This window comes from Thunnus thynnus, chromosome 20 (genome assembly GCF_963924715.1).
Source record: "Thunnus thynnus chromosome 20, fThuThy2.1, whole genome shotgun sequence".
Classification (NCBI taxonomy): domain Eukaryota; kingdom Metazoa; phylum Chordata; class Actinopteri; order Scombriformes; family Scombridae; genus Thunnus; species Thunnus thynnus.
In genome coordinates, this window is record NC_089536.1 from 21,702,974 (window position 1) to 21,725,932 (window position 22,959).

General features: G+C 38.6%; 1 protein-coding gene and 1 long non-coding RNA gene across 3 annotated transcripts in view; one reads left to right on the forward strand and one right to left on the reverse strand.

The window, feature by feature from the left end:
• The window catches only part of pemt (phosphatidylethanolamine N-methyltransferase), a 74,062-nt gene that overhangs the window by 41,078 nt on the left and 10,025 nt on the right, over positions 1–22,959 (forward strand). The window contains exons 4-5 of the mRNA XM_067576094.1: positions 3,252–3,397; positions 10,627–10,738. Coding sequence (XP_067432195.1) covers positions 3,252–3,397; positions 10,627–10,738 — 258 coding nt within the window. The remainder of the gene's footprint in view (positions 1–3,251; positions 3,398–10,626; positions 10,739–22,959) is intronic.
• The window catches only part of LOC137171903 (uncharacterized), a 60,253-nt gene continuing 40,597 nt past the window's right edge, over positions 3,304–22,959 (reverse strand). Inside the window, exon 4 of one of the 2 annotated variants that reach the window (XR_010924832.1) lies at positions 3,304–3,393. This is a non-coding gene — a long non-coding RNA (uncharacterized lncRNA). Of the gene's footprint in view, positions 3,394–11,792; positions 13,899–22,959 lie in introns of those variants that run through there. The other variant, XR_010924833.1, reaches the window with a different exon arrangement.

Below are 22,959 nucleotides of genomic sequence, written 5' to 3' on the forward strand. Positions count from 1 at the left end.
GGAGAACCCTGTCTGCACTTGGTGATGTGGTACACCTTTGTCAGCAGTGGAACTGTCTAGAAACAGCACACTGTGATGGACAATCAGCTGTGTTGGCTTTTGTTACAAGCTACTTGCAGACTTATACTGATAAAAAGCATTGCAAATTGCACTTGCAAAAACATTCATTCAACCAGTTTTGCCTCACACTAGTGCTGGTAGGTTTTTCATTGCTTTGTGGCAGTGCACCTAGGTTAGAAAGGGCCAACCTTAAACTATAATGCAAACCAAAACATGTTGTCCCCTCATGGTGTCACTAGAGGAAATGTTAGGGGATCACCAAAGTGATTAGGATACATTGATTTGGCAGAGTGAATGTCTGTACAAAATTTTATTGCAGTGTTCAAGTAGATACAAGATATTTTAGTGAATAAGTGAAAATTTAAACCTGCTGGTGGTGCTAGATCAAAAGTCAGGGGATCACCAAAGATGGTAGGAATCATCTTCTGAAGACCATGAATGTCTGTACAGAAATTCAAAACAATCTATAAATAATCCATCCAACAACTGTTGAGATATTTCAATCTGGTCCAAAATGGTGGACAGCTCAGCCAATAGACTGACCCTGCCATCACTGGAGCCACGCAGCTAAGATGGCAAAAATACCAAATAGTATCTAGTTTCAACTTCTCAGATGTGAGGATTTGCTCATTTTCTCTAATTTAAATTGAATATATATTTGGGTTGTGGACTGTTGGTCGAACAAAATAAGCAATTTTTAAAATTATGATGGTTATTTTTCACTAGTCAGAGTTTTTTCACTATATACATTTAGTTTGAGTTACAGCTCTACTTCAAAGTGTCTTAAATACAGGCACTTGACAGCCAAGGTATTAGTGCAGAAAGACTTAGGAACAGTCAGTTACAATATAATGGACTTGTCATACCAATCAAGAAAATTAATATCACTGAGAACTGCAGTTTGCCCTCAGGTCAGTGCATTAGGATAGTCTTTAAAAGCCTGAGGTCTTGCAATTTGCTCCCACTTTTGTGGAGCAGTGTTGGAACAAGGCTGAGGCAGTTACTGTGGCGCCACCACATTTTAAGTAGTTTTATTTGTTTATTTATAGTTTTAGTTTTGTTCTGGCTGCCAAAAGTGGACTCAAGCAGCAAGTGCTCCAGACTCTAAGTCAATTACTACATCTTCGTACGAAATCAGTGATGCACTGATAAATCGGCCACAGATCGAAATCGGCCAGATTTCAGCTGATCGGCCATGACCGGTGACCAGCCCCGATCAGTCTCATATATCCAATTTTTTGCCATTTTCTGCACGTAGCCACACCATGGTTCACGTTGTGCACACAGGAGCAGCTGCAGCACAGACATTATAGCCTCACACACACACAGCCACAGCCACACACACACACACACACACACACACACACACACACAATCGGCCAAGAAAATTACAATCGGTGCATGTCTAAACGAAATCCAGGTACCTATTAAATACAAGCAACATTAAAACCAAACATCCTAGGAGAGCACAGTCAATACTTAATGAAAATGCTTTTGCTCATACAACACACAACCCTCACATCATCTGTCAGTGCAGACTGCAGTTGAGTGTGACGTCAGGGAAAGTTAAAAGCACTCTCATTAACAAGCAGTCTCTTTCTCGCTATACTCACACGCATACACGCACACTGTCGAGAGTTGGCAAAAGAAGGGACAGCTGGTTTTCAATAGACTTAAAAAATGAAATGCTTGATTGTGTCTGCAGTGTTTGATGCTTTTGGGGGCTACCAGGCATAGTTTGAAAGGTTGAGACTTGTTTCCTGTTGGTTTACTTCAATGTAACCCCCAGTTACAAGTTTCACAGTTAAAAATATGATGAAGCTCTGAAGTCCACAACAAAACAAAGGTGCAAAGGTGAGGTAATGAAAGAGTGACATTTTCCTGGTGACCCTGAAGGACAAAATGAAAATGTGTCTTTACTCTAAAGTAGCATCATGGTGAGTGTGTATTTCCATGCAGTGAGGTCACACTGCACACAGTATCTCAGGAGTCCCCTGGTCCCATAGTGATGACATTTGAGCCTTATTAAACTTGGAGAGATGTTGAGCCTACACACTATGGTGGATCATTACTGGTGCTTTAAAAAAAATTTTAAGCTGAATCTCTAAAAGGTCACAATTACGAGATTACCAGCCCAAGGATATAGCAAGTCTGATAATTGGACTCAATTCCCCATTCTTTTTCATTTCAGTTTTCAGTGGCTGAAAAAAATCAGGGATATAGACATCAATTCAAAGGCCTTTATATTGATAAAGGGAGGCTTCAATCACTAGTAGGAGAAGGCTTGTTCACTTCTACACCCACTAGTTCTTGTAAAGACAATAATATAATAATATAATAAAAAACACAGATATCTTAATTTACAATAACTGAGAAGAGACCTTGTGTAGTGTTGCCAAAAATGACACATGCATTTTCCACATCATAATTCAATGTAACTCTCTTTAAGTGGAAAAATTGGAAATTTCAATATACAATGCACAAATAAGGTAAAGGTCTGTCTTCTGTTCTGACCATTATTCGCAAAAAGGCTCATTTCATGATTAGTCAGTTTGTGACGCTCATAGGAAGCTGACATTTTCTTTTAATTAGGTTGGATTTACAATGTAGTACAGATGTTCCAATGATAAAAAGAAGAAGCCTGCAGTGTAAAAGGAGGCTCTTGTTCACACAGGCACTGCTTTGGTAATATCTTTGAATTTAAACTAGGTCGCCGAGTTCTAGGAGAAGCTATTTGACTTCATTAACAATAGATTTACTGAATTAGTACTTCATGTGTTGCAATACAACAGCCTGACCATGACACTTTTTAAAAGTATGTCAGCTAGGATAACATCAGCAATGAATTAGTCTGATGAGTGCTCTGAGTAGGAGCAGCTATTTTTTATTGAAGGTCAGTGACTATCACCCTTTTTTCCTCTGACCTTGACCATCCATAATCTCTGTTATTTCATCACTATTCCTCTGCTGTCTTCTCATTTCCTGTTTCCTCCCAGTCCTTAGAGTCCGTAGAGTTTCTAACACTCACTTAGTTCAGAGTACTTGCTGTTACCATTGAATCCACAGTAAAGGTCTTCTGCACACTTAGGTCCATTCAGTTAGTACTACTGATCGAACCTTGCTCAAGGTCTGGAGCATTTACAACAATGCACTGGTTAAATAAAGACCATTGTGATTCCTTTTCCCTGCAGCATGACCGTGGCAATGAAGGCCCAGGCCAGGTGGGAAGTGATGGACAGGACAGACATCTTCTATTCTGGAGTAGTTCTTATGGTGCTGGGCACTGTGCTGGTGGTCAGCAGCTTCCTGGCTCTGGGATTCACTGGAACCTTCCTAGGTAAGTGTCAAACACAGTGTCAAATTTAAAAGGGGCAGTCCACTGATTTTATATGTCAAGGTCAATTTAGTCAGAGAGAGTAGTACTCAGTTGTACAGTGACAACACCAGAGTAATTTGGGCTTGGGCTTCGAGATGACAATTTTTCTTTTTTCATTATCATGGAATCTGCATGATTATGAATTGAATTAGTGATTAACAAGGCAGATATTTACATAGTTTTTCTTTGTTGTTTTTGTTGCAATGTTATTGATGGCATGATGAGCAATTTCATCATAGTGGGGTTTTTCTAGATTGCTATAAATGCAAGACAGCCTTCATTTATTTTTTGTTTGAAGAATATCAGAAGAACTCGACTTTATAACGAAACCTACGCTCTTGCCTGTAATAATTAAATCTGTCAAGGCAAGTTTATTTCCATAGCACATTCATACACAAAGGCAATTCAAGGTGTTTTTCATAACGCGTTAAAAACATTAAAAAAAAAAAAAGAAAAACATCATACAGTAAATATTAAATGCAAATTAAGAGGGTAGAAACCTTTTGAAGGGAATTGAATAGTTAAGAACAGAAACATAAATACAGGATAATGGATACATTTATTAAACTAAAGGTGCAATATATACACCCCCTTGACAGCAGAAACATTTCTGTCTGACTTACTTGTTTTTTTAAACAACATTGATAAATCTGTTTTAGCTGGGTATTTTTGTTTATATCTATTCATACTGTTTATATACCCCCACATGATTTCCACTGCAAAATTATCTGAATACATACTGACTTAACACATTTGAAAGTGTGACTGGATGGAAGAATATTTCTTTTTGACTTTTCTGAACACCCATTCTTTACAGGATCTTTACATGTATTCATTTGGCAGATGCTTTTATCCAAAGAGACGTTTAAATGAGTATCAGACTTTGAGAAGGTAGTTCACTTTTAACCAAAATGGATTTTTTAAATAGGATTGAATTCTTATTGAGCAACTTAATGGCAACTGAAAATCTTCATCACCAGTGATTTAACTTCTCACCTCGTTGCAATGATGTAGAAATGTTCTCCAGAAAGGTTTCTGTATCCTTTCCTCATTTTTTCTGATGCTCTACTAACGAAGGGATGGCAGTGGGGCCTAAAGGTCGAGGGTTTGAGCCCCAGACAAGGCAAAGTGAAATAGCAGCCCTTGTCCCTCCATAATTACCAATACTGAGGTTCCCTTGAGCAAGTCCCTTAACCCCCAACTGTTCGAGCTGGTCAGTGGCCAACAGATCAAACAGTGTTTTTTTCAATTTTGAGCACTGAAGCTGGTGTTTGGGAACAGTATGTGAAACAAAATAATCTAACCTGAAAAGTCCACTTTCTAGCTTTTAATTACAAACTTTCAACCACATCTCACTGTGTTCGTCAGCGAATGAAGGATATTCATTCTATTTTTCTTAACATTTATTTATTTGACACTTTTAATTTTTTAATAAGATGCTGCAGCCCACCAAAAGCCATTTCCTTGTATGTGCAATAAAAATCATTCTGACAAGTTCTTTGGATAAAAAACTAAATATGCAATTTCAGTTTCTTCCTGTTGACTCAAACAGGAGTAAACATCGTCACACATGGTAGACGCAAATATTTTCTCATCTGCATCTGACACAAACATGTTTGTTTTCCTTTGTTGTGCCGCTGAGTACAGGCATCGATTCAAATGAACACGAGTACGACATTGCCATCTTGGCAAGTGCTGGTATTAAGTTTCTAGGTCAGTCATTTCAGTGAGTCATCTCCGAGATCCAGACTGTGTCTCAGTTCCTGCACCATCATTGCCCATCAGTGCACTCAGATGCTCTCAGTCTCCACTAATCCCCAACTTTGCCCACATGGATAAATGAGGCATCAGGGGCAGCAGGAGATGACAGGAGTTGACCGAGTAAACCAGTGAGCTTCTGTTGGCGTCTGTCCCTCTGCGATTATTTGGAGCAGCAATGTTAAAATCTATAAAGCAGAAAGCAGGAAAGTGAAGTTTCAGAGTGTCACTGGTGAGAAGCACCACAAACCAGACTAATACACAGGTTTCCCAATGAGATGTGAATGCAGATAGGTTGCAGAAAAAAAGAGGACAAGTTTTTGTGCAGTAAACTGCTCAAATTGCAAAAAGAATACACAGAAAATGTTAAATATCCCAAGAGGGAGACATGACTTTGCAGCACAGAGTAAATATTATATGCATCCGGTGGTTCATTAGGATGTACACTCTCAGCTTCTCTATTGTTCTATTAGGATGGCTAGACTGTACCCACATCATGCCAATTTACAAACTGAGAAACTTAACCAGGTCAGTTGGAACGCTGCTCATATGCCATTTTATCTGTGAAATGAATAAAAATGTGGGTGACCTGCTTAAGACAAAAGAAGAGAAACTTAGCAATGTAGCTTGACTAAGTCTTGTCTGAAACTCAAGTGTAATTAAAATATTTATACATATGTGTGTTTTTGTATAGTGAGTAGTCAGACCTGGAAAACTAAATGTCTCCAGATAATTTACACTCATCTGATGGTCAAGGGCCTGAAAAAGCTTTATGTTAAATCGTTTAAGAATTCATTTACAGAATATTCAAAAACCAGCCCACAAACTAAATTGTATTTCTTTTTGACAGATGTTCACATTTTAAAATTATTTTATTTTAGATGAAAGTTGTAAAATTTAAAACTTAAAACAGCTATATAACAAAGATAACACTGCATCTGTAACACTTCTTTGTTTGCAGGTATTAGTTTCCTTTCCTATAGGTGGCGCAGGCTGACTTGTGTAGAACTGGTTCAACAAGGACTGAACAGCTCCCCCGGTGGAGAATCATATGCCTATAAAACATGAGCAAGTTTGTAGGCCAGTTTCATCAGGTACTTTGCATGAAAAAATGAAAACATTTGGGAGCTTTGGAGCTTATCACTGGCCATTTTTACACAGCTAGCAGTGAGGCCTAATCATGATGGTATGAAGCTGTCAGTCTATCTGACACTTTAGTCCAGAGCAAGATCTTGATAGTTGTCATGCCGTCTATGCCACCAAATCTTCTACTCATGGTAGCCAACAGTTCTATCCTAGTGTTTGTTTTGTTTGGCCCTCTTCTATAGCACTACCATATGGACAAAATAAACACTATACTCAAGAAACACCAATTAGGAAATGAGCACAGTCAGTCATGCTCCACATAAGATGAGCCCTTCACAATTTGGACACTGCAAGTTAGTGCCAGCCTAAAATATCATGTATAATCTAAATATGTTGTAATCTGATAGACATATTGCAATGAAATGTTCTGAACACATTTATGCTCACAAGTGGATAAACTCTTTTATTCACATAAACCCATGACCTTTCCTGTAGCATCACCCTAAGGTCAAAATGTCACATTATTAGCCACAGTGCTAATAATGCCAAAATTACCTGTATGTTAACCATCAGAGTTAATTCTTGTCATGGGAAATATAGTGATTTGTTTTGTCCAGGCAATTTTGTTTGTTTATCTACAAAATAATCCCATCTCAAGGCCCACTTACTAGCTTTTTCCAGAGCTTTCAATCATCAGCATATAGAGTTTGACCGATTGTCATATAGACGGTCTGTTGACATGTGAGCCTGATAACTGTTATGGTTTTTATCATAACAGTTATCAGTTACTGACCCAAAATGTTGAATGTAACAACAAATAAATATATGTCTAAATAGCATCTACGCTTTATATCACCGTCAATGCACCTGAAACCCTGCTCTGAATTGGAACCAGTTCTAAAATTTTAAGAACCCAAGTTATTTTTAAGGTCGATTCTTTTGTCAGTAATTTTATACATTTTGGTGTAACTTATGGACGCGCTGCAGTCTCTCCTCTGCTCTGTGTGTCAGCGTTTGATCGATGGCGGGGCTCAGCTCCTCCACACACACACACACACACACACACACAGAGCAAACAGCAGAGCAGAGATGCCACAGTTTAGACATCGAACCAGGTGAAGTGAAAGATAATGTTTTACTCGAGTTGACGACATCTATGCTTGTTACTGAGTGCAATAAAACCTTTGTGAGTAAAAAGCAAGTAGGAGTAATTTATCAAAACACCTGATGAACAAGCATAAACATGTAAAAAAGCGATATTTTCATCTGCTTTGCCTGCAGTAGCCCATCCACCACTGGTATGTTTTACACAACCGCAGCACCCTGTTTAAGCTAATAGCGAAATGTTATGAACAAGCTAAAACAAAAGCTGTTTAACTTAGTTTGTGATACATGTTAAAATTGTGCAAATTCTTGTAAATGTAGCTACTGGCTGAGACAAACCTCCTCCTCTCTACCAGTGGTACCTGCAGGTAGTAAATCACATCAGCAGCAACAGATACTGTATGAACTTTGGACTTCTCATTAGCTGTTTCCAATGTAATAATCTAGAAAATATTTTACTTATTTATTTTACTGTTAAACTTTTATTTTAAGTTACTCTTATGTGTGTGTGTGTGTGTGTGTGTGGGGCTGATTTTTATACTACACCACAGTCTACCTGCACTCCAGTTCTTTTCCACTTTCTCCTAATGTGGACACACACATGCTGGAGGATACGGCCTGTGGGTGTGTGTTGTGATCTGATGTGTCTTCTTCGCTCTAAATTAAGCCCTTTGAGTCACCGTGACCTGATGATTCAAACGGATGGCACGGGAGCAGAAACAAAGATCCAAACACAATCAAATTTACACAGGGTGCTAAGGTGTCAGCCAGCTGGCCCGGGATCCAAACTCAACCAATCACAACCTGCTGTTCACAGACCCACTTCTCTAATCTCTGGTCAACCATAGTGCTGTCACTACTCCTCAGTGTTGCCCATTTTCATAACCACAACGAAACAACAGTGACGCAGGTACATGGAAAAAAAAAATTGTTATGCTTTTGCTTTCAGATTTGAATGGGTTACCTGTCACTTTGGAGGTCAAAAATGAGGTTAATATATTGTTCTGAAGGCCAGTTACAGCTGGTTTTCTATTCAAACACCTAACACATTTGTTTATATAATCTCTTTTTTATCCCACCCTACCTGCGGCGTTTAAAAAAACATCATGAAAATTGTTATATAACTTGGGCATTAACAGCCCCTGTTTGACAGAAAACAGGGCCAGCAACACCACATGTGTAATTCAACAGGTCAGTTTTACCTACTGGAAGCCTGTGTATGTGTGTATGTGTGTGTGTGTGTGTGTGTGTGTGTGTGTGTGTGTGTGTGTGTGTGGGTGTGTGTGGGTGGGTGGGTGGGCAATGAAGGGAGGAATAAGGGAAGTATATGAATGTTCATGTCCTGTTATACTTAAGTCCCAAAATGGGTCAGATTATGTGCGTATGTGTGTGTTTTTGTGTGTGCACAATACCGGGGGAAGTTATTACATGGCAAAGTGCTCAGGTTACAGTGAGCGGTGTCCTAGTTCAGCAGCCCCCAATGTTTTATTGGCTTAAGACCCCCACTACACAAGTTAGCACACAAATACACATTTTTTTTTAATATCCAATTCTTGTTTTACCACAAGGTTGCAATATCAAAGAAATATGTTCCTCAAAATCAAATTGAAATTCATTCTATTCATTCATACTATTGGCTAAGCAATCAGTATAAATATCAATGGTGTTTGTTTTGACCACAAAATTATGAACAAAAAGAATAAATTTAAGTTTCATTTTATCTTTTAGATACAAAATTGTCCAAGAAAGTGTCAAAGGCTAAATTCAACTTACATGAAGGCTTTTATGATTTTGAGGAGGATGCTGTGTATATGTGTGTGCCCAACTAAAACCATGCAAACTGTGGCTTTTGTGCCCTGGCATGAGAGTAAAGCTTTTCCTTCTGTGTCCTATGTGCAGTGGATGCCTATATATTCTTTATAGCGATATTTTTCATCAAAGACTTGATGTGAGATTTGTTTGATTTGTTTGTCAGAGCCTAAAAGCAGGTGTCTCACACCAAAAGCCATCCTTCCATCAGTGTTTTGTACAAAATTTCATGGACATCTATCCAATAATTGCTGAGGTATTTCAGTCTGACAGTGGTGGATCATTTCCATCTCCAGAACCACACTGCTAGCTTGACTAAAAACAAGCTAGACAAGCTAGACTCAGTGTAAATACAGTAAGTGCTAATGTTAGCAAGCTAGGCTCACCAGCATCTACTTTCTGAGTGGAATACAAACTTAACAGCATGAAACGTCTTAAAACTTGCTGTATAAAGACAGACAGCTTTATTCAGTAATGACTGAAAGCCACGGAGCTTGAAACAGAGAGTTTATACAGTATTAAAATCAGTAGCACACCGCAGAAGTTGACAGCTTGTCTCCTAGCAATGCAGGCTCTCAATTATCAGCCACATGCCAAGGGAAACGCCCACCTGGATGCTTGAAACATAGACATTGTGTCCAATGATACAGTCTGTCCAAAAATGTTTGAATCCTGTTTTGAAAAATTGAAAAATAGGCACAATAGCTGCAGGATCATTAAAATATATAGTTCTCCACCCAAAAAGTGAGAAAAATTCAAATTTGGCTCAACTTTAATATTATCTGGCTCATTTCTTGCTTCGTGTGTTGACACATAATCAAAGTTTCACCTTCGTTTTCACATGAGGTCATCTCAATGCGGTCATGTTGTTGACATCAGTAGCAGCCAGGTGATGGTTGAGCAGACAGTGTAGCATTAACATGCCTGTGTGGTGCCAAAGTCGCGTTCCCTTTGGCAGTACATCCAGTCTGAACTGAGTGTCCCCTGTTCTTCTGTCAGAAACATGTCAAAAGATGATCATCACAGTGAGTCAAGCTGGCCAGAATGCTTCTGATTAGAGTTGTACAATCAAAGTTTATAACTAGGTATCAATGTTGTTGATATATCATGGAACCATGGCAACAGTGTGAGGTAGTCCACCAAGTTTGGCTTTGAATCCCTGTCCACTTTTGATAGACAGGTGGCAGGACTCACATTTGGGACTATTACACCTCCAGAGATGCGCTTCTCGCCAAGTGTATGCTAGGATAGGATCCAGCCTCTGAACACTGAACACTGAACACAAAAAGCGGCAATTAAAAATTAACAGAGTTTTGTGATGAAATGCAGTGTTTGTGTTGAATAGAGCCAAAATCCTCACATCTCAACCAGTTACAGCATTAACTCGCTGTGTGTGCGTGTGCGCGTGTGTGTGTGTGTTTGTGATTTTCCAGGTGACTACTTTGGCATCCTGATGGACGAGAAGGTGACAGGCTTTCCCTTCAACATCACAGAGAACCCGATGTACTGGGGCAGCACTGCCAACTACCTCGGTCTGGCACTCATGTAAGTGGGAGGAAAACAGGTCAAGTTCATGAATATATCTGTTGTAAACGAGCATACTTTGAAGTCTCTGCAGAGGTCTGAAATTAACTTTAATAAATGATAACAACAATCAGCAGGAAGATATTTTTTTTACCAGGTTTTTTATTAAACATTACCTGAGGAGTTGTTTACACATAAACAAAATTAAGGTAAAGAAAAATGAGCCGCAACCTGGCTGGCAAAGTGCTGATGTACGTTAAATGACGCTCTAAATAAAGTGAGAGCATGCAGAAGTGGCGTAGATAATAAGCTGTGATCTGTAAATGAAAAATGCTGTTTTCTCTAAGTTGCAAATCACTTCCCTCATGAAAAGGTGGGGAGGTAAAACTTAAATGTGTGCCTCGTCTCTATGACAACTGTGACCACATCACTCGCAGCCCGGTGTGCGTAGTTGCTAGACGAGCGCCTCAGGGTTGGCGAGCCTGCTGCTGATAAAAACTATTAGCCCCCCACTCTTCCTCACACAGAGCTACGTGGACTCCATCCCTAATTTTCCTGCCTCTACAGTCATTTTTGTTGTGACTAATTTTGACCCATTTTCTCTCTGTTTTGAATTTAATTCACTTTTAGCTCTGTATCTTCTTCTTCGAGTGATCAGGCCGATGATGGCCTCATTTCCCTACAACCTCCTCTCTCTGTAACTCACTTGTGTCCCTCCAATTACTTTCATCTCTCTCTCTATCCCTCTTTTATTCCATCAGTTGAGAAACAGTAGTGACCTTTCCTCAACATGTTCTGCTGTCTCCAGTCATCATCCTGCTGTCCCTGTGTAGTTGTTCAAAGGATCTACAATATAACAAATAGAAGCTCTAAAAATAGTTCTGTGGTTTTACCCTTAACGTTTGAACGGACTGTATCCACTGCTCTAATAATGCTCTAATAGTGTTCACATCAATCAACTTGTACAAGCACACAGGAGATTTTTACAGTGCTTGATGATTACAGACATCCCAATTAGTATTTTGTTTTTCGATTAATGCATTATGTGAATCCTGCGAACATTTTGAATGTATTTCCTACTTTCTGAAACATTTGCAAAGCCTTTTTTGAAATTTGACAAAACAAACTAAACTCAAGATCTACTTACCTGCCCGTTCTGTTTCATCAGCAGGTAGAGATTGCTCAGTTATTATGGAGGACTTGACTTAAAGACTTCTTGTTGGCTTAAAGGTATAGTTTGACTTCTTGGGAGATTCATTAAGAGTTAGATGAGAAGATTGACACTACTCTCATATCTGTGTTTTAAATATGAAGTTAATGGCAGCAGCCAAATAGTGTAGCTTAATTTAGCATAAAGACTTAAAATGGCAGGAAAAAGCTAGCATGGCTCTATCCAAAGGTAACAAAATCTGCCTCACAGCACCTCTAAAGCTCACTAATTAACATGTTATATCTTGTCTCTTTAATCAGTACAAATACCAAAGTGTAGATCAACATGTTGGTTTTTTACAGGAGGTCATTTCCCAGACTATTTCTTGGCTGGCCACAGTGACTTCCTGAAGTCTTGCTGTCACTGTGAGGTTGCCAGGCAACAAGCAGAGACTCCAAGAGGTCACTGCTCCTGGACAGAAAAAAATTTCAGCATGAAACTCCCCAAAAAACTACAACTGGTCACTTTTACACTTCTATTTGTGTAGAGATTACACAAACAAGATATATCATATCAATAAATGAGATTTAGAGGTGCTGGTAGGTGGAATTTTCTGCCAGTCTAGCTGTTTCCCTCTGTTTTCAGCCTCTGTGCTAAGCTAAGCTAAGAGATTGCTGGCGGCAGCTTCATATTTACTGCACAGACATGAGAGTGGTTTGGATCTTCTAACCTAACTCTTTGCAAAGTGAATAAGGGAATCAAACTATTCCTTTAAAAGTTCAGCTTTTAAGTTCATTCCTGATCTTGGAAATGATCTTGGTTTGAATAATGGAAAACATCTACAGTTCTCACAACAGAGCACACTCCATCTGCTGATGAAGACCATGTGATACGTTCTAATGCTCCAGAGCAGGCGAGTAAGTGGACATTGTTTTTTTTTTTTAATTACTGTTTCCAGATTCAAGAGGGAATTGCTACGTTCAGGAATGTTTTGAAATGTGCATTGCATGTAAACATTGACTTCTTTGTCGGCTTCTTCTCCTTTTATTGCTGCATTTCTAGCATTGGTACTACGCAGCGGTGCGCACAACTCCAAATCTTAAGATTGTATCGGGTGCACAGTTATGATAAAGACTAAACAAACAAAACAAAACAACAGCGCTCACTAATCCATCTTCTTGTGTTTTTTAATTGTGGACAGAAAATGAACACGTTTCAGCTTAAAGCCATCATCAGCATAGAGAGCAAAAGAAATATAGTTGAGACCCAATAACAGGTGAGACCCAAAGTCCAATCAGTGACAAGACCATATAATTATACAATAGGATCCATGTGTGAAAACACACATGCAGCCTCCACAAATGGAAGCGGTGTGGCCTCAGCAATCAACATGCAAGGCAACCAGTGTCACAAGCCTGAGAGAAACAACCTACGGGACTGAACGTCCCAGACAGGAGACACAGAACAAGCAACAATACAAAAACGGCAATGCAAATCAACCAATACATGAAGATGCCCATGAGCATTTCTAGCATTCCCACCACCAGCTGAAATGACTATTCATACATAACCTTTATTTAATCTCATGAGTCATTGAGGTCGTCCTCATTTACAATGACATTGAGTTAACAATAGCACAATAAATAATAGTAAGATAGTAGAACATTTATATATACATACATGGTAAAAGATAATTCAAACAATTACAAGTTGAAATACAGTTATTCAATTTAAATTGCCCAGTAGAAACAAGTGTATCAAGCCTCAGGGTGTGCTGAAGTTTATTCCAGGTGCTTTGGCCACAAGAACTAAAAGCTAACTCTCCCATTTCAGAATAGACACGTGAAACAGCAGCATAAGCATAAGCTATCACCTGTAATAAATCTAAGGGCTGAGTGGTTTACAGAGTCCAGGGGCTTAAATGTGAAGGTAAAGGCATGCCCTTAGATTACATCACCATAATCCAACACCAGCATAACTGGTCCAATCCTGATCCTCTTCTTACTACACATTGGAAAGGTGTCTCTGTTTCTGTAAAAGAAGCCAATTTTTTGCCACAGTTTACCAACAGGGTTGTGCAAATGATATTTGAATGTAAATTTCTCGTCTAGCCAAACGCCAAGGCATTTGTATCATGTGACACTCATGCTTGTGCAATGCATGTGCATTTTTATGTGCATGCTGGTACAGTACGGTAGAACACGAGATACAAACTATTGAGGGACTTGCACATCAAAACATTGCTCTATTTTGCCACTGTATTATTTGATCATCTAATTGAGAGTGACCAGTTATCTTTCAAACATGACCACAAGACTGGATACTCATAATTAACAAAATATTCACCCTGCGCACACAACTACTAAAAAAGCAATCTCATTGCTAGAGTTGCATTCTAGTCATTGATCATTTTATTGCTGTTTTATTGGTTGCTATGCCAGCAATGCTCTGGGTGATTACTGTTGTCTTCTCTCATCTTTTCTTAATATGCACTTCACCTGTGTCATTAACCAAAATGTAAAAGATATAAAACCCTCGAGGACATTATTCACCGTGACTGAGAGTACTTCTATATTTCTGAAGGATCACACACACACACACACACACACCCCTTCCACTCCCTCAAGCCCCTCACTGTGCCAGACAGTTTCACCCACACATTAGACCACTTACTGTCCTTTTCTGTGTGACCTGGACAGGAGATTAGCTGACACACATTAGCAGATGCACTTAAACTGATACATGAACGTGCTGCTAAATAACTAAGATTGGAGCTAAAATTGCTGCATGACGTTCCCTTTTGTGGTTACATGGGTCATGTATTTTTGCATGGAGCATCACTCCAGAGAAGGTATTGCAGTACCAAACTGAAGTAGTCCCAAACAAATTTGTATTTCTACAAGTCTGTACAGTGTTTTGTTTGGTGCATGTCATACCTGCTCCTGTCAGCTCAATGTTTACAGATAAATGTTGCTCACTGCTAAAACTTTATTTCATGCAGCTGAACACTTTGCTGAACACACCTATGGCCACGCCCAGACCGAAGCCGGCAGTGTGTGAGGGCTGTGGTGGGGGGGGCGTGTTATTTGAGGTACCAGTGAGACAATGAAATCACACACTGCCAGTTTCGGTCTAAATTGGAAAGTAGGTTATAACAAAAAATAATATATAATAATAATAATACTGGTCCCAGTTTTATTCCAAATAACTCTTGAATTGACCACTCGGGGCAGCAAAATTGCCTTATAATAATAATAATAATAATAATAATAATAAAGTTTCTTTATATAGCACTTCAAAACAAGCAATTACGAGCAAGTGCTTTATAAGGCAGACATAAAAAGAAGGAAGAAAAGAATACAATGCCAGATACACTTATTCCCATATAAATAAAAAATAGTCTTATTTTTGTAAAAAGTAGCCTTGTATTTGAAACTTGGGAGGATTTCCAACAAACACCGGATCCCTGTTTTTTCAAACCCAACAACACACCAAGACAGAAACTGGTCCACCCGAAAGGCCGCGCCCCCAAATACAAGAAAAGCAATGTAGTGTATGCAGTCCAATGCAGTGAGGAATGCACAGACTTATATATTGGGGAAACTAAACAACCATTAAACAAAGGCATGACTCAACACAGGAGGGCCAACTCCTCAGTTCGAGACTCAGGTCAAGACTCAGCAGTTTACACCTGAAAGATAAGGGACACTCTCTCAAGGACAACATACATATTTTGGATAGGGAGGACAGATGGTTTGAAAGAGGAGTGAAGGAGGCCATCTACGTCAAAGTAGAGAAACCATCACTCAACAGAGAAGGAAGTCTATGACACCACTTATCCCCCACCTACAATGCTGTCCTTCATCCCTTCCCAGGAGACTTAACAACTTTTCACATTTGGTCTCATGTGACAACTCCAACAACTGCTCTTTAAACTTGGCCTCAGATGACCCATAATGACTCTACTGACTGTTGTTATAACAGCCAGAGGCACTGATGAACCAAGTGGTGTCAATAACGTTGATAATGACCCCACTGAGGTTAATTACTTGGGACTTCCCACCAGTCAGTTAGAACTGAAGAAGCTCCTTGGATGAGAGGTGAAATGTCTTCAAGTACCTACAACCAAGTCCAGTTGCCCTAGATTCAACCCTCCTTGGATAACCATGACCTGGATGACTGAGAATCTTTATAGACAGCCTTATATTTGCTACTTAGTAGTCTTCAAAGTAGCCATAAGTGGCTATTTTGTCACAAATGCTACAGACAAAGAGGAAGCGTCTGTTAGCATTGCACCCAAAGAGGATTCATTGTGTCACGTTTTAAAAACAGATGACTAAAGAAAATAGTCTGACTTGTCATATAGTTATTGAATCTTGTGTCCTACATGAAATTAAATTTTGCACATGCACCTGCTTTTGTCCTCTGCATAATTTTTTATTAATCCCTTGTGCGTGGGTATGAAATATGAATCTTGCATGGGAAAGGCAGAGTCGGCCAGAAACAATGAGAGCAACTAGATAAAGAAGCAGTTGAATTCAGATACACTGAATTGCAGTTGTTGAAAAATGCTGGCCAGAAATAGTATCAAAACTGGGGTTTGATGCAATGAAAATCTTAAGGATCATAACTTGGGGCAGTGCAGCAAATGCGTAAGAAAAATGTATGAATTTGAATAAGTTGTGCCCTGTCCACTTGTCCTATTTTCTCATACTACATCTCAGACCCCCTCCAGTTCACTCTACAGTGGGACAGTTCATTTATCCTATCAGCATAACATAACCAGAGTGATTAACAGTGTGGTGAATGCTGCCCTTGAGTTACATCATGGACCTTTATCATGTGTTGTGCTTGTGGGATGGAGCTGTATCTTTGAGCGAGAAAGAACAACGACGCTCTGACTTTCAAAAGGTCACAGTCTGCTCCGGGCCAAATCACGTCGTTGCGCTCCCCCTCTCTCTCCCTCATCTATGCTGTTTCTGTTCATCTGGGGCTTATACTATAGTGTGTATATATGTAGAATGTGAAACAGCAAAGACAGAGTTCAGTCATAAAACTGTAAAATGCATCTCAAGACAGCTTCATGGTCAAAGCATGTATTCGTGCCTACATTTGCCATGCCATGTTTACAGCATAGTTCTTGTGGTATGATTTCAAATTTATGTTTTTGTTTTGTTTCGAGTAACAGCAATAGCAAAGAGAGATGATACAATTATGTAACAGCAGTGGTTTCGCTCGTGGGGAATTATGGAATTCATTTAAAAGTATTTCTGTATACAAAGCTCCACAGAGCTTGCTGCATGTATCTCTGTTATGCCTGTCAGATATGAGAATATCACACCCCTCAAGTCAAGTTTGATCCTGAACATTTTTATCCTGCACATTTGATCTTTTTGGGGTTGTTTTTTTATTGCATTAGATTTGTTGTTACTGCAGTGTACTCTATATGCATGTGTATATACTTTTAATGTATATGTAAATGCTTTTCTGTGCACATTGCATTTCACTCAGCATGTGTGCTATTTAAACATTTGTTTGCATGCACTTATCATTTAAAAACCATATTTCATGATGCATGTAAAGTTCCAGAGTTATGTTATCATCCACAGATATAGATATGGGGTTAAACACCAGAGTTCTCACCAGAATTTACCATCTTTTTTCCTGGGAAAAACACCTGCAGGAAACCTTCTGTACTGAAACAAAGTAGTCCTCTTCAAACCTCATTCATGCTATCACAACCTCCTACCTTTAAATGTGTTATTACAACAATGAAACTGGATCAACTTTTCATCTGCAGTACAGTAGGTTCTTCTAATTTCTTTATTCAGTAACGCTTTATTTTACAGGTCCTTTAATTTTATACTAATCTCCTGGAAATTTTCCGTGTAATTTGCAGGTATTTAATAGTTCATTTTTAGGACATTTTACAGAGAGGGTGGTTCAATTTGGTACAAAGTAGAAGTTAGTTAAGTTGGTTTAGTTTGTAAGGGTAGGGTCATTATATTTGGGTTTGTGGGTTTTTAATTTGCAAAAATATCTTTATAAGTTGACAATTCTTTATGTGGCACTTTTTTTGTTTTCAGTGTGTAGTTTTGTGTGTGAAACAATATATTAGCATATAAGGTTGTTTCTTAAAAGTTCTTAAAAGTCAGTTGGACACCTGACTGTTGTTTTAGGACAGACTTAAAAAACTGTGAACTAATCCTTTAAACTCATATAGGTAACTTTATAAACAAGCCTTTAAAGTCTTGGATAGAAAATGGCAACAGTATTGTCATTGTGATATACTTAGTAAATATAAGATGTTGAACTTTGAGGATTTAGTTTTATATTCAGATATTCACCTGGTGTTAATAAAATAACTCACAATACACATTTGCATTTAGTATTTATTGCATTTTGAAATGGTATTGTATTAATTGCATTAGTTGGACTGCACAGGGACTGCAGATGGAAATGAGCTAGTAGCTAAATCTAGTACAATAAATTTCTTCTCCCTGTGTGAGATGAATGTTTTCTTTTGTACATAGCCCCTGATAAATAAGTATAATAAACTCAACTAATGCAGAAATAACCTCTAGCCATTTCTATTAAGAATGTCATACATTCCCATAAAACCACAATTAAAACTGGTGATAAAATATGATTTATAAAAAAAACAAACAATTCTGTATGGTTGGCATTGTGGGTTTGTTTTTTTCATTTTTGCATCTCAAAGAGGTGCTTTCAAGAGCATGATCTACTGAGGAATATTACCACCCAATCTAACACAGCTGAAAGAATAATATCTGAAAATTACACTTCATTTTATCATAAGTTCTGTTAAAATAACTACATTTATGGTGAGGAATCCTCATTTTCCTTAAAAACAAGTGATATATTCCTGGGCCTGTGTAATGTTTAATTGTAATCAATCTCGGAACCCCTCAGCTGTCTGTCTGACAACAATTTAGGCTCTAGGGGAAACGGCCAATATTTCGGGGCTTCCGATGTAGCCAACAGATATCCGGATAACGGATAACCAGGCCAAGACTTCCTGTTCTGTGTGCGGTTCGTTGTTTACAGTCCAACTGGCAATGCATGCAACCAAAGCCTGCTCAAACACGATTGGTCAATACTACTCAGACTACAAATAGAAACCAGAATTCTTCCAGTACCAAAATCTTGTCCTGTTGCCTACAGATTCTGCATTCATATGAAGATATCTGTTTACAGAGATTATATTGTAATAGACTTCGACAGAATTTCTACAGACCCAGCCATTACAGTGACAGATGGATTATTAATTAAGGTCCATCCCATGATTGATGTTGCATATAAATATCCTTTTTCTTCTTCTATGTGAGGTTTACACTTGGAAATATTATGAATAAATACAACCAAATGACAAGCATCTCTTGTAATGTGATACACAGCTACACTACACACACATGTAGCTAATCTCTCACATCTAACTCACTAATTAATGACCTGTTCATCACACATTGAAGGCGACACCCAGGGAAGAGCTGAACTCCATATTTAGAGCTTTCCGCATTTGTGAATCTTAAAACCTGTATGTCAGTGTTTTCATAATAAATTGGAAATCTCCATCATCTCCTGGCTATACAGCACTTAAGACCATGGAGATTGTATTCTATTCCCTATTATTTGAGTAAATTGCACAAAATTCAAGCTAGAGTTGAGATTTCTCGCTAAACATGGTGCATGACCTTTATATTCTCCTGTGCACCATCACCTACTTTTTAAATCCACTAGTGGAAGATGTATTCAGATCTTATACTCAGCTGTGTAGGTGTCTTGGCAGGTGGTAATACTTTGGTTTCCATCCATTTTCACACATCACAACACAGTGGTGCTTGTTAACGGATCTTGAAATCTCAGCGCCCGTTGTGTTAACTTTGGTCTGAGTGGTATTGATCAACAACACCGGTGAACCCCTGTGGTGCTGCAGCCGCCGGTGTTAAGTCAGTAACTCCTCCTGGAGGCGGTTCTTCCTCTAGCTTGTGTTTTTTCATCATAGTTGTAGCTCTGCATGGGTACAATTAGCTTGCTATTAGTGTTTAAACCTGTGTGCAAAATAGTCCCATACTGTGTGCAGTACATTCAAAATAGAGAAGGCCTATCCAAGAAGCTGTACAAAAACAAAGTTAAATAGTGTTAAATGTATGAAAAAATATGATATGCTAATAAAAAACATTAAAATAAGTTTAAAAATGGGAGGAAGTTTTTCATCTCCTGACCTGTGTCCTCTAACAGGTCCAGTTATCTAAGTCCGTTATCTCTGACTTGAGTAAAACATGCAGTCAAATCAATTCATGACCAGACTATACCCATTAATATAAGACCTATAATAAGCTTCGAGCTGGCTGCTGATATGTGACAAATATTCCCTTTATCCAAGACAATTTTCTCCTGAGGGAGACAACAAAAATAACCTTGCCCTTGAAGTGCTCGGGATACCAGGGTATTGCAGCAGTGCACTATAGCCAGAAGAAATTTTAGAAATGTTAAAAACAGTGTAGAGATAGTACAGATTGCAGAGGCAAAATGACCTTGCTCAGAGGTGCAGCCAGAATCTCCGGTCTACATGACACACAGTTGGTACAGGGTGGGTCTTCATGAATTATTTACATGGTCCTACGGTAATTGACTTTCACTACATGTTGGTGCAATGATCCAAAAGATTTCAAGTTCATGCCCCCCATCATCCCCCCATTTTTTGTAGTTATTTCCATTAATAAGGACTGATATTTTGCATATGGACTTTTTTATCTACAATAGTGGACTTTAAAGACATGAACAAGACTTTTCAAATATGCAGAGGGGGAGCAGAACTGTGGAGTTGAAATGAGTTGGAAAGTATTTCTAGATATTTTGCATAGATCAGTGGGGTCGGCCCCAGTTACAATTGCTGTCAGTCGCATTTTCTGTGATACTCATAATGTTTCAACATACAAATAACCTTTAACAACACATAAAGAAAACAAATGATATTTGATTTTGGGGGGTTCTGGGTGTTATTAAGCAGTTCAAGACATAAAGCCGCATTTCATTGTTGTAGCTGGCTGAGGTGGAGCTAGTTTAAATACTTTGTTTGCTATTGGATAGTTTAATCTATAAAAATGCATAATGTTATAGGATGATTCAAGTAAAATCTAGTAACTAGCTGTCACCTATACGTACTGAGTGAAAGGTTCGATATTTCCCTTTGAAATGCGGAGAAAAATGGAAATAGTAAAGTACCTTAAGTACTGTAGACACTAGACAGAGGCAACTTGTTTCCATCATGCTGGTGTTTCCCTTACCACTGGATCTACAAATAATGAAGACATCATGTTGTCTGTTTTTCTACAGCTTTTCAGTCACACATTATCGGTTTGTGCTTTGAATACATTGAAGGGCAGTTGGGACAGCAGCAAGGCTCTCTGGAGGACTGGAGGCAAGATAGGATGATGTGATGAAAGATAAGAGCTGAAAGAAAGAAGAGATGTCCCTGTCCTTTGTATGTGTTTCTGCATGAGAAAGTTTTTCTTCAATCTCAGGGTGCTGGATTAGACTTTTCTATTTTTCTCAAGATAAAGGCAGGTCAGGTATCGTCTGAGTCATGTTAAGAAGTCAGAGTAACAGTGAACAACACGCCAGCACTTAAAGCGTAGGCAACCCGTCTGCTGCTTGTCAATTAGGAGGAATAAGGAGAGTGTGAGTTTGAATATATGTTATTAACCTACTTTCAGTTGAGGAACTTCTCTCGCCTGGTCTGACATGTAGCAATGCAAGCTTATAAAGGATAATAATGGGGGTAAATATGATTTAGCTGTAATGTAGTCTACAGAAGCAATGCACGCATCAACTTAACCTGCAAAGCCAGTTTCATTTGCCTCATAGGAGTAAAATGGGTCAGAGTCATCCGCTTCTGTAGATGTTGAATGGAAATACTGCCACTTGAATTTCTCCACACAAATAAGTAGTGTCTGGATCATACTACTATGGCAATAAGTTCATAATGTTATCACAGTCATATGACTTATCATTTCACTCTGTACAGAGCCAAAGTCCTGACGTCACCTCCGGGCTAGCCTCTGTACAACTTGCTTCTATAACACAGTGTGGTTGAGAAAAAAAAGAAACTGGGTTTAGTTAATTGACTACAGCGATGGATTTTATTAAGTTGAAACCTTCATGATCTCAACAAAGTTCGACAACAATTTATTACCAAACAAAAATTACAAAAAGCCGTTTACCTGCACAGCAGCACATGTACTTATGTCATGATAATTTGTTACTTTCACATGATAATGATGATCTAACAACATTGGTCCACCAACATCCACACTGGGGGATTTCACTGATATTGTCTTTTAACATCTTGGGACCATGTGGGAATTAACAGAACGTTGAATTTCTGGTTAAGGTAGCGAGTGATGTATTCGTTGACCCAAGCTTGTCAACATTTTTCTGTTGCTAGTTTTTCATTTATATAAAGTAGCTAGTTATCTATGTAGGAGGATCCCCTAATATAATATTTATTTTAATATAATAGTTATATTAATCTCGATTTGAGCCATATTGTCCAGTCCTACATGAAAACGATGGCAGTGACTAGTTGCTAATGGCTACAAGAACTGTGAAGTTGTATGTCCATATGTAAATGTGTGCACAGATTTGTAAATGTGTAAAAGAATCTGTCAATGTGTACACATGTTTCTAAATATAAGTGAACTTTTGTGCGTGAAATGTGTCAGTAAGTGACAGTCGGAGGAAGAGAAAGTTCTTCAGTTCAACTGCAAAAAAGCTTTTCAATTGTCAGTCTTTTGTTGCACTCCTGCCGTGAGCATTGTCTGAGAATCACTTTTGGGAATTGTGTGTGCAGGGACCTTTATGCCCTGAATCAGCAGGCAAGCACTTCTCCCAGGTTGAACACTATCCAACAACCAGCTCTACCAATCCAAATCATCCAGCACATCACAGAGATGAGCATATGACCTACATTTTTCTGCAGACTATATAACTAATGCTTCGCCTCCAGTGTGCATGCTGTACATGCAAATGTGGTCAATTTTCAACAATTCAAGACATCAGTCACATC